A 13,154-nucleotide genomic window follows, 5' to 3' on the forward strand; every position below is an offset into this window, starting at 1 on the left:
TAAGTGATTGCTGTAATCAGGTTACACACGTATCTACATAAAATCTGCATTGGAAACCAAAGCAGTGTTTCCCAAGTTGTAGATGTTCTTGGAATAGAATTCTGTGATCACGTAAGCTTGGGGAGTACCTATTAACACGTTAAAAGTTCTGACGTGTCCTGGAGTGAGGAAATCTGTTCAATTTGTTAAACTCACAGTTTTCAAGTCTTATGTGACCATCTAGTCCCTGGTTTTGTAATACTGCAAGAATGCATCTCAGAGCACAGCTCAGGGGGACAGGAATTATAACATTACATTCTTTACTTCAATTTAATTACTATTCTGATATTTAATTAGCCATTGGTAGGAGCTGTGAGAGCTTTAAAGTTACATAATGTTATACGTCAATTATATCTCAATTTTTAAAAAAAGTTTCTTTCCCTCTCCTCCCCATTTCCTAGGCTTGACCCCAAGTTCTAACAAGCTTACTTAGTACCAAAAGGCTTGAGTGCTTGAGTGTGTGTGTGTGTGTGTGTGTGTGTGTGTGACTGTGTGTGTATTTTGGGCAATGAACATATGGTGGGGCCAAGTATCCTTGAGTAATTCATCCAAGTGTGTTTCTGCTGACCTCTTACTTTTCATGACCACTTGATTACCTTTCCCTCCAGGTCTAATAACTCTATCCACTCTTCATACCACTCAGAGAGGCACAGGACTCACTCTGCTGCTCTCGTTCCATACTGGGACCCACCAGCACCTCTACTCTCACCACTACTCCTCCATCTGCCTTTCCATCTCCATCCCATTTTCTCTTTGGGGATGAATTGCAGGAGGAGGTGCCACATCCATAAAAATGATGACTTTCAGAGCGTAAAGTGCAGAAGATTCCTATGTTCCTGCTTTCTAGCCTGTTGGACCCTTCACTCTACCATGTAGTACAAAGATGGCCTTAGTGCTTGAATTGAGAAAATGAAGAAAAAGGTCATCAAAAAAAGGATAGCAAAATAAGACACAACATAATATTGGTTGCTATTCTGTTACATGTAGAACTCTAGTTAGAATTTTGGGAAACTCTCTTGGAGCCAAAGCACTGATACTTTGAGATGTCACTGCTTTCCTCTGGGAAATGCTTTAAACAAATAAGAAGAGAGTCAAGGATGATGTATTTTTCGTGACACTTTGCTTAGATTCTAGTTTTTTATCATCTGGACAAGAGAAGAAAATATAGAAAGACAAGGAGATAGTATCTAGAAAGGCAAAAAGGGGTAAGTGTTGGAGCATCAAGAGAAAGTAAGAACATGGAGCAAAAAGTGAACTAAGTGCTGATGACACCTGCTCTACTGGACTTTAAACTACGTTCAGAATAAGTTTGTAGCCTCAGCAACATATCACACACCACAGAGAAAGGCATTATTAAAAAGGCTGGGGCGAGTTCACCCAGTGGGATCCACAGGACCACATGAAACTTAATGAGATACACGGACCCTTAAACCCTGTCCCCTTCCTGCCTGGCCAACTTTTAACAACTCATTCTTAGGTGAGGAGAGAGGGCAAATTTAAGATTAATTTCACAATCATTACTGAGAATGCATAAGGTATTTGAATCTAATTGCTTAATATTTAGAAAATTCACTGACAGTTTTATCCACATGATTCATATTCAGTGTCAAAGAAGTTCTTTTTGTCTTTTAAATGTTAATTCCCAAATCCCATTTAGATATTCTGTGCTTCAGAAATGCCCGACTCTGAATCAAGCCTAATTGTCATCTGATCACTGTGCTGGTGAGATTCTACTCATGTCTCAATTTCTTTGAGTCCTGCATGCACAGAATGGGGTTGCAGAAGTAAGAAAAGAGAGATACTTATACTTACTTGATAGTAATATTAGCAAAATCATGACGCCATGTGAGTTCAAAGGGCTGCTCATGTGGTTTCACAGTTTGTACACTGCACAAAAGGACTCAGCCCATGGACAGATTAGGGGGTCAAATCCAGTGTGCCCTCTTCTTTCCAGTACACATGCTGAGCTGCATCTGGATGCCCAGCTGTGCCCATTATGTCTTCATTTTTCTGCATATGCCCAGGGAGGACTCTCTTTCCCCTAATTTCTGGAAAGGTACAATATAAGCAGGCAAACTCCCTCAGTCTTTAGCTGATTCGGCCAAATGGGAGGTAATAAGAGTACAGAAGTATTGCTCAGCCATTTACATTTATACTTCAGCCACCCTCCTCAGTGCCTTTGCCAATTCTGTTCCTCCTGCCTGGAATACTGTACCCATCCCATTCCTCGGCCTGCTCAACTTCAACTCTTAAAAGTCTGTCATCCTGAAAGGGTCCTTCATCAGTCCTAGTCTGAGTTGGTTGCCCTTTTCTATGCTTCCATGACAGTATTTGCTTATCTCTAGAAGTTCAGTGCTACATTTTTAAGTATGTCTTTCTTCTTCACGAACAGCAGTATAAAGATGGTGCCTTATTTATATTAATATCATATATCAGTGCTCAGTACATGTTTGAGGAAGGACAGGACAGGGGAAAAGCAAGAGCTTTTCTAATTTGCTTTGGGAGATTGAAGCTTTATTTTCAGTCCATAGATAATGGAAACACACGTCACAGATTTTAGCCAGAAGTTGTTGAAGAAATGAAGGAGTAGAGTGGGATAAAGTCTCACCAGTGTTGCTTTCTTCTTCTCATTGTTATCTCTCTCCACTTCTGCTATTCTTTCTATCTCTGTCTCTATCTCTGTCTCTGTCCCTATCCCTGTCCCTGACCCTGACCCTGTCCCTGTGGCTATCCCTGTCCATATCCCCATCCCATCCCATCCCATCCCATCCCCATCCCATCCCCATCCCCATCCCCATCCCCATCCCCATCCCCTCCCATCCCCTCCCATCCGCATCCCCATCCCCATCCCCATCCCCATCCCCATCCCCATCCCCTCCCATCCGCATCCCCATCCCCATCCCCATCCCCATCCCCATCCCCTCCCATCCGCATCCCCTCCCATCCCCATCCCCATCCCCATCCCCATCCCCATCCCCATCCCCATCCCCTCCCATCCCATCCCCATCCCCATCCCCATCCCCTCCCCTCCCATCCCCATCCCCTCCCATCCCATCCCCATCCCCATCCCCATACCCATACCATCCCATACCATCCCCGTCCCCGTCCCCGTCTCTGTCTCTGTCTCCGTCTCCATCTCCGTCTCCGTCTCCATCTCCGTCTCCATCTCCATCTCTGTCTCCGTCTCCGTCTCCATCTCCATCTCCATCTCCATCTCTATCTCAGCTTTCTATCTCTGTCTCTTTTTCTCTGTATTGTTCCAAAGTCATCAATGGAAACAACTGTATTATATAACTATTTGTGTTATCTAGAATATAATTTACATTTAAAGGGTCTCCTTCTAAAATACTGCAATTTGATTTGAAAACGTTAGAAAATGTGGAAAGAAACAGTGACTTTGTTATGTCAAGGTGTTCCTCTCTAGCAAGGAATCCAATAAACTCTGTTAAAAAAAAAAAAAAAAAAAAAGTCCTCATTCTGTCTTGCATACGAAAATGAGAGGACTTGAGATTTTAAATTACAACTAATGTTGGTAGAGTGAAGTCCTGAGAATTTGGAAAGGTCCAAAGGACTGTGGTTTACACTAATATTAATTAGATGAGTCCTAATTGATTAGACTCTAAAACACTATTATATGTTTTCACTGACCCTAAAATCATCTTTAATTTCTATTGATACATTTTTATAAGTATCTAAGAATTCTATTTTATGTATAGAAATACATATATCAGAAATAAAACCTGAATGCACACTTTCAATAAAGCACCACATGAATTATCTATCATGTACATTCAGCGAGTTTTCTTATATGTCCTACAACAAAAAACAAAAGGCAGAGGCTTCTTCAGTTACTCTATTTAATTGTAGTTATTGTCTCATGGATTGAAGTGTGTTTTTTATTGTGGGAGAATTATAGACTTATTAATTGGTGTCTATGTTAAGAAAAATTCTTAGATCTTGTTATATAATGCCATCTCTCCTGAGGGCAGTAAGTCATTCTGAGGAAAGTGAGCTGAAAATAATGGGTTTTTGTTGGCTGTGATAATCATCATCATATGTCGTTATTCTAGAGGAGCAAAGTCACTCCCTTAATGGTAAACAAAATGAGATGTGAATATATGTGGATGTGACAACAGGCTCTGAATAGCAAGTAAGGCAAGAAGCATTGGGTTAAAATTCAAAAGGATTTTCCTATTGTCTTTGTCAGATACCAATCCTGAAGGGATTGTGGGGGCATTTTGAGCACTCAAATGTTAGTTCACATTTTACAAAAGACAATTAATAAGCAATTATTTGTGGGTGGCAATGTTTTTCCAAGCAGTATTTATACAATGACTTTCACGATTCGTACCATATTCTGTGAATATAATTTTTTAAAAATAATCTCATTTAAAAAATTATGATGAAAGGTTAAGTCTGCAAGAATATTAATAGCATCTATAAATGTTCTAGAAACCTTAGAATAATCAATGCATCTAACCATATTAATGACTTTGCACCATAATTGTGATGTTATTAAAGTATCCTCATATGATGTACTGGATTTAAGCCATATCTCCTTGACTAGTAGAGAGCATTTCTCTGCACAATGACTCACACATCTGTGAGTCAATGAGCATAAAAGTAGTGTACTAGAAATTATATTCTCCCACATGGCTTCTGTTCCCCTTCAATTTTGACCCTTGCTGGAAAAGACTATTTATTTTGCTCAAACAGCACAGATAACATAGCTAGCCTGACCGTAAGATTTCAGATGCACTGTTTTCTTCTCTTTTTGGCAAGTGTGGCTCAATAGGAAGCGTGAGCAAACGCAATGGAAAGAGAAGTCAGAGCAGAATATAAATAGGTGCTTCCCATAAAGGTGTATTTGTGCATCTGTAACCCGGAGTCACATTTTAAAAAATAACATAGGGGGGGAAATAATTTGATACCACAATTTTAAAAATCTCTGCCATGCCTCATAAATAAACTTTTGTTTTTTCCAATAGTATCTAAAATAGTGTTTAGTTCTTTAAAAATAAAACCTGGAGTTTGCTAATATGAATTGTGGCACAGTTAAGCATCATCCCTGGACATATTAACATAACATAGAGGCATATGTGCTTCTTAGTAAAGGCTCTTCAATGAAAATCTGCCTCTGTATGGATATGCAAACACACACAAACCTATTGTTAATGTAAAGATACCCATAGCTTCCACCCAAATAATAAGGAGAACCTTTTGAACTATAATTTTCTATTTAATAAATTTTGAATCCTCACTACTGAATTTCCTTGTGAGCCTGTTTTCTTGTAATAAGCTCTTGCTGCAACAACAACAACAAAAATGTGACCCTTACATATTTGTACAGAAAACAACCAATTGGAGTAGATACATATGATGTGTTGTACTACAAAGGCTTTCCAACGTGGACCTGGATTCCTCTGAAATGCCAGGAGCAGTTTCTTATTATGCTTTGGTCCCTTCTTCAGTTCCAGTAACAAGATTGTTTTTTCTTGCTGAAATCTAATTACCAGCGAGACTGGCAGGATTTCATCTTGTATCTACACTGCAGTTGTGAAAAAAACATTTTTTAATCACCTTGCATTTGAGAAAAGGAACACTTAAAGGGAAAACCATATCCTGAGAGAGGGATAGTGTGAAAAATACATAAGCATTACCCCGATGGGTTTCATTAATTCCTCCCAAATACTCACTGATGAAATTTTTCGCCTTAGGTGTGCAGAAGGCTATTTTGGACAACCTTCTGTAGCTGGAGGATCATGTCAGCCATGCCAATGCAATGACAACCTTGACTTCTCCATCCCTGGCAGCTGTGACAGCTTGTCTGGCTCCTGTCTGATATGTAAGCCAGGTACAACAGGCCGGTACTGTGAGCTCTGTGCTGATGGATATTTTGGAGACGCAGTTGATGCAAAGAACTGTCAGCGTAAGTCCTGAACTATAGATGCCCCTGACAGAATTGATACATTGCACCTCAATGTAGCTGATGAGTTCTTGAGGGGGACTGGAGAGTAGGAAATTATGTGCAATACACAGATGATAGATGCACAGCCTATGCACAGAGTCTGCATATCCTAAAATATTTTTTTTTTACTAATAGAGTAAATCATTTGAAAATTGCTGCATTGCTAAAGTGCCATTGTTTTTCAAATGATACACATGTTTTTGTTTACATGTGGAACAAAGATTTTAAAATAATGTACGTCCATAGCAGGAAAGAAAATTTTGAAAAATAATTAGGACCTATTTATCCTTTATTGTTTATCTCAATTCTAATCATTTTCTTGAAATAAATGTATCTACCCGTATTATTTCATGAGTATCTATCAGTAGGTGTGGATCTGTATTCCTTTCTTATGTGAACTTTACATTCCTGCATTTCATCATAGGTGTAAAATTCTGCCAATAATTTTACACCCTGTCATTTGTAATTGTTAAATGATTGACCTTCACCTTAGGACTGTTCATCGAATGTTATCTGCTATCCTTCCACAAAAGTAGCTATTGTAGGGCTTGGTTCATAATAGTCAGTACATCCCTCCGTCATCTTTCCCCCTTAGCTCCATTACACAATGTTGCAAAGAAGTTACAAATGCTTTATATTAATGCTAATATATATGCAAGGGAGATCTTGTGGAGAGTGAAATGGAATTAGTCCATGTTAGCCTTGAGTGCTTGAGGCTTCCACTGTCAGCTTCATCTGCTGCCATAATCTTTAAACAGAACAAGTATCAGCCCAACAGTTTAATTCTGTCAGTCGCATTATGTAAGAAGGGATTCTTCCCGTCATTCAGTGGGTCCCAGGAACTGCAAAATTATAGAAGCCACTGGAAATCTAGTCTCTGTTATTGTCTCTGCTGCGAAGACCAAAGACCTGGTAGGACACGCATTTCAATAAGGAAGGTGTCTTTCTCCCCATAGATTTGTAAGATGAGTGCCAGCTTTTTGCCATTTAAAGATGACAGTTTGTTGAATCAAAAACAAATCACTCTGGAACAATTGATATCTATTAGTATCGTCTGTAAATTGATGACTTTTTTAAAGCAAATTTTTCAACAGACTCTGGAGGGCTTTTAGAACCCAGAAAAAGTGGCTTTTAAATTCTAAGTTATTTGAGCTTTAAAAACATTCTTGTATAATATACATAAGAAACTTACATAAAAAGTGGGTTTATGGCATCTGTGTAAAATCATAAGGAGTTTAAGAAATTCTCCCATTCAGACACATCACCTAGGACCTGCACTTTCTAGCTATGTGATCCTGGGCAAGACATTTGACCTCACTGAGACTTAATTTTATCATTTACATAAAGGGCCAACTTTCTGTTGGGACTAAAAGATCTACCCATAGTGAACTGCCTGGGGCTTGCAATGCTCACACTGGTAGCTCCTTCCATAGTGGTTCTTGTGGTGGTGCTGAGTATCCAAGGTGTGCTCATTTTAGGTCATCATTTAATGACCTCTTTTTCTATTTCCCAATACCACCCCCCCCAAATTTGAGGAAATTCTTCCACTCATTTTATTGTGGTAAATCGGGGACCTGTGGCATGAAGCCTTAAGAACACACAGAAGAATATGGTATAGAAAACATTTGTGAATCATCACCAATTTTTATACCACTTGCCATGAGCAATAGACATGATTATGATTTTGAATGTAAGCATGTAAGTAAGAGTAAAACTATAACAAACTAATTTATTATCTATTTGGATCATTTTTCATAGATACAATAGCTCTTCTAGGCATAGGTGGTAGAGACTCAAGAGAAGAAAGTTCACGACAATGCATTATTTTAGTTGTCCCTAGATTTGTTCATGGAAAGCACACCACTACAAAGAAATGTATTTTGCTTTTCAAATTTATGTGTAGTTTTGTGCCATACATTTATTTTAAAATGCCACATAAAAACTTTACATTGCTTTTTTTATTTTTGACAATAATTATTATTAATTAAAAATGACATTAGTGTCATACATTTCATTTAAAAATGGCACTTAAAATTCTATATTGCTTTCATTACTTTTAGGATGACATTAACTTACAGTAAATTTAATCTTGTACTTCCCACTCTAAGAAAAAGTGGCTTCTAAATTCTAAGTTATTTGAGATTTAAAAATATTTTTTTATAATATACATAAGAAACTTACATAAAAAATTTAAAGTATATACAATAATTCTGGTGTTCAAATGAAATGGATAGTTAAAGAAAATATTTTTTCAGCCTTTTCTCACACCCCAAACATAGACTGGCCTTGGGCTATTGTCCGAGGAAAGTAACTGGCTACAGATGGGGCCAGGCTCTCAACGCCCACTCAACTACTATCAGGTTGGCAAACAGTGAAGGTCAAACTACTGGAAGAAAAATCAAACAGTTTTAAGGAAACTAATAAAGCTAAGTAGAATCTGGAGCCAGATGAACAAAATAATAGCATAAACTGATGGGGTAGCTATTTCTAATGTATTTATCAGATCAAGGTATCCAGAAATATTGAGCAAAACTTACCAAAACCATCTATGAATAATCTAAATTCCCATAGCATCTCCCCTTTATATTTTTTATTTTCATATCAATGCAGTTATATTTATACCATTGAAAATATACTCATAGAGTACAGAGTGAGCCAATAATTACTGTTACCTTTGTGAAAAGGCCACTTAATTTTTAGATTGATATATTATATGGTTCATAATAATATCAGACAACTTTATAACACAGAAATGACAATTACTTAAACTAAATATATTTTCTATCTTTGGAGATAGTATATAAGTTGTAAAATAAAAATTATTTAAAAAAATTTTAATGCTATGTTCCTAGTACATGTGAAACAATGCTTTTATCTTATGTACTTTCTTATCTTAAAGGTGTGTATGTGTGTGAATATATATATAGTGTATGTATGTATGTGTGTATATATATATGTGTGTGTGTACATGTATATATGTACATATATATATATTTAAAATTTACCCTCAAACTTATATTTTGAGCTTAACACAAAACAGGCACGTAGTAAATAATAATTAAATTGAAAAAAAATAATGTTGTTTGATTAATAGTGGCATTAATATTATGCCATGGGTGTTATTAATTTTGATAACAAAACTATTTTAGCTCTAGAGTTAATATGCATTACTTACAATTCGATTATAATATTTTAAATGTTACCCCAATGCATCTATAAAGAAGTGAAACAGCTGGAGAAGTAATGGAAAGAACATTTACCTGGAGTCAGGGGATAAGGTTCTGGACTCAGCTATATCACCTACCAACCATGTGGCCTTGTACGAGTTATGGCTTCTTTGAATTTCAGTGTCTTCATCCTCAACATTGATATAGTAAAAATGACATTAATATTTCAATAGCATATGCTGTGCCAGGTACTGGGCTAAAGTTTTACATGAATTAATCCTACAGTTTGTAGCCTTGTGAGCTCAAATGACGTAACGCCTAACAGATCACCTAGCAAGTCAGGAAACATTCTAATCTAAGAAATTAGTTGCCCATGTTACCGTCTTGGGGATATTAATATTTAATAAGTCTATTAAGACTATTATGAAGTTTTTCCCACCCACGGAATCTCGCTTCTCTTTCAGCTTGTCGCTGTAACGCCAACGGCTCCTTGTCGGAGGTTTGCCACACTCGGACAGGACAGTGTGAATGCAGACCTAATGTGCAGGGCCAGCGGTGTGATGAATGCAAGGTAAGGAGCAGGAGCTGAGCAATGAATTGCTTCCTCCTTGAACAGCCGCGTTAGCTTTCAGTGACACACACTTTAGTATATTGAAAGAAAGGTTCAGGATTGTCTAATTCTACATGTGAAATTATGGGGATCATTGAAATGGTTTCCCAAAATAGAACAAAAATTTGCTGTACACTAGCATTTAACCTTCAACCTATATTTCCTTGGCAGTGAATTTGTGCAATATTTACTGTATACTTCAACTTTTCTGAATCAAATAACATGCAAATTTACTCTCCAGTCTATGAGAGTAAACTATCTTTCCTTTGCCTTTACGTTGTTGGCAGAATGAAATGCACCATACCCTTCACTGTTCCATCCTTTAGGTGTTGGTTTCAGTGAGCTCTCTACTTAAAAGTTTTCAGTAGAGAAGCTAATCGAGGTTGTTTTTAGATACACCCTTTTGCTAAAGTAAAACTCTAATAAAGATCTGTTGCTCTCCATTCTTGAACAAGTTGCCCCGCCCTCAGTATGGCAAGACCTTGAGATCCCTCTGTGAGAGCAGGTGGGTTTGCACCACCTCTCACACAAATATGTATTTTTGGTGCTAACGACTATTAAACAGAAGCAAGCATTGCTCCGATGTCATCAAGCTGACCTTTCTGTAGGAGGTTTGAAAATGTCATCTGCTTCTATCTCTTGAATAATATCGTACACTCTTTCTTTTGTCTGTTTCTCTTTCTCTTTTGGCTTTTAAAGTCCAATATGTGGTGGGGCCCAGAGAAACGATTCTGTGTGTTATGTGGCTGCAATCCCGTTGGCTCTGTGTCACCACAGTGTGATATTACAGGAAGATGCGTCTGTAAATCAGGCTTCGTAGGGAAACAGTGCAGCCTGGGCAGGCAGGTGCACCGACAGGAGGAGCATCCGCGGAGAACTCAACCGGCCCTGGGGTCTCCCCAGCGATGGGGTTCCAGCAGCTCCAGAGGATGCCCTCGGGGAGCCTACTGGCCCGCGGCTCGGGTAATCCCAGAGGCGCTGCATGGCTCTGGCCTGGCATGCTGTGTTCCGTGTGCTGCGGCTGACGATCCCTGATGCCACTTTACCAAAAAAAATGGTTGCTAAGTGTGCAAGTTGCAAATGCAAAAACTAGACAATTCCTGATTGAACCCTTGCCTTTTAAAAATAGCTATCCATGTTTTCAGAAGTATATTCAGGTTCATAGGTTAGTAAAGTTTCATTAACCATGATGTGTAGAAAACAAAGAAAAATATATGTGTAGGAACCTATAATCTTAGAAGTGGAAAGGGCCTCAGGCATCATTTGGAGCAAACTCACTTCTATGAATGAACAAATGAAGGGAAATCTAGCAAAGAAAGTGACTTGCCCAAGAAAATTCAGCCCGTTGAATTTTAGCATAATGAACGATTTGATTACATGTCCATACCATAATTTTGCTCAAGGATACACCAAACACAAGAAACACACTGTAAATGCACAACATACACCAAGTACGGAAGCATATTTTCTGCCACAAAAGATGGGTCCTCCTCACAAGGTAAAACAAAACGTATGTTGGGAGGAAGGGAAGGAGGGAGGGAAGGAGGGAGGGAGGAGGGAAAGCTAGGCCCACAGCCAATCTGCAGAGCAGCAGGAGAGGAGACTTTCCAGGGTAGAATCAGAGCCTGTGGGAGAGCTGAGCATAGGGGATAGAAGAAAGTGAGAAGGGCGTATGAAATAAACGAACAAAGAAGAAAAAAAGCATGGTTTTATTTCTCGGCTCCTACTGACATTTTAAGAAAACTAGTTCTCATTTCAGACTGCCTCAGGTCAAATTCCAGCCTCACCACTTTCTAGCTATAACAGTTCTTTAAATATTCCCATAATTCAACTTCTTCATCTCTAGTAGAACCTACTTCATAGAGTTTGCATCTGTTTGGATTTTCTAAGAGGTAAATGCCAAGAGATTTGCTGGGGAAAATTCCCATGAAAGATGAAGTGGGAGGGAGCATAGTATGAAGGGAGCTTCTGCTGCAGTGCAGGGAGGGTTCTTTGTAAATGTTAGGTATTATTAATACTATTGTTATTAAATAAAGAAATCTTGAAAAGAGATCATGTCCCTAAATAAGGTATGCATGCGCAAAAGAAAGGGGTAGTACCAGTTCAAAATGTCTCCAGTATATAAATTTAGCAGAAATTCAACCCTCATTCATGCCCTTTTCCTACGTATCTTACAGCATGTTTGTATGAAGCAGTAGTCTGTCCTCAGACCATATTTTCTCTGAGACAGTATGTGTGTTCAGAGCACAGACTCCGAAGGCAGGCTGGCTGATTTGGAATCCTGACTTCACTGTTGGCCAGCTGGTGACCTGAGGCAAATCACTCGATTTTTCTGTGCCTCAGTTTTACCACTCTGTAAAAAGATGATAATATTTATCTCACAAGATTATCTTGAAGAGTAAATGAATTGCTATTTGTAAAGGGCTTTAGAACAGTGCTTGGCACATCGTAAGCACAATATGTAAGTTCTAGTTGTTACTATTATCCCAAGTAAGAATAATTTATGGGAGCTCAACAAACTTCCCAGTGAAACTGATTGGCATTCTCTCCCACATTTCACCCCATTAATTTTGATTACCAACTAGGGGTGTTTTTTCTTAAATTTGTTTACATCAGGGGTTTTCCCTAGTCTGTGAAATACATTTTTAAACACCAAATTTGTTAAAATTGTATTACTAAAATTTAGCAATATTTGTTTTGGTATAACTTAGCCTTTAAAACTGCATAACTTAAACATTAAAAGTATGGTAGAGACATTTCTTCTTGTATATTTCTTTACATGATCAACTTTGGAATTTTTTTTATAACTATGATTTGGAAGTTTACTTCATTTTTTATTCATTATCCATTAAATAAATAAATATGTGTGTATACATGTATATGTATGTAAATATGCTAAGTAAAGAAACATTTAGGAAATAAAGATAAATATAAAGTACTATCTTTACAATTCAGATTTCTAAGTCAAGAATATTTTTAAAATAAAAGCAAATGCAAAGTACTAGTTCTGTGATTCGGATATTTTTAAAAACTATTTTACTACATTATGTTTTAGTCTTTTTAATGTATATATGTTTCTCTTTGTATGTATCTGAGTGGTAGGTGTGCCATTATAGGTATGTAATTAGAATCAGAGTGTATATATAATTTTGTATTCTGCTTTTTAAAATTTTATGCTATATACTTAGCATATCCATGCTAAGTATTTAATGCTATATACTAAGCATATCCATGTCATTAAAACAGCTTCAAAACAGGATTTTAATGATTGCATATCATTTTATAGCATGAATGTATCATAATTTAATTTATTCAGATTTTCTCTAACATTGAACATGAAGTGTTTCTAGTTACTTACTATGATAAATAA

At 37.5% G+C, this 13,154-nt stretch overlaps 1 protein-coding gene across 6 annotated transcripts in view; it reads left to right on the forward strand.

Moving 5' to 3' along the window:
* The window catches only part of LAMA2 (laminin subunit alpha 2), a 459,384-nt gene that overhangs the window by 285,422 nt on the left and 160,808 nt on the right, over window positions 1–13,154 (forward strand). For 3 of the 6 annotated variants that reach the window (XM_081140000.1, XM_081140002.1, XM_081140001.1), the window contains 3 exons: window positions 5,757–5,968; window positions 9,639–9,745; window positions 10,484–10,747. In XM_081140000.1, coding sequence (XP_080996126.1) covers window positions 5,757–5,968; window positions 9,639–9,745; window positions 10,484–10,747 — 583 coding nt within the window. The remainder of the gene's footprint in view (window positions 1–5,756; window positions 5,969–9,638; window positions 9,746–10,483; window positions 10,748–13,154) is intronic. The other 3 variants (XM_081140004.1, XM_081140003.1, XM_081140005.1) reach the window with 1 other exon arrangement.

Source organism: Miniopterus schreibersii, assembly GCF_964146895.1.
Source record: "Miniopterus schreibersii genome assembly, chromosome: 6".
NCBI classification, from domain to species: Eukaryota; Metazoa; Chordata; class Mammalia; order Chiroptera; family Miniopteridae; genus Miniopterus; species Miniopterus schreibersii.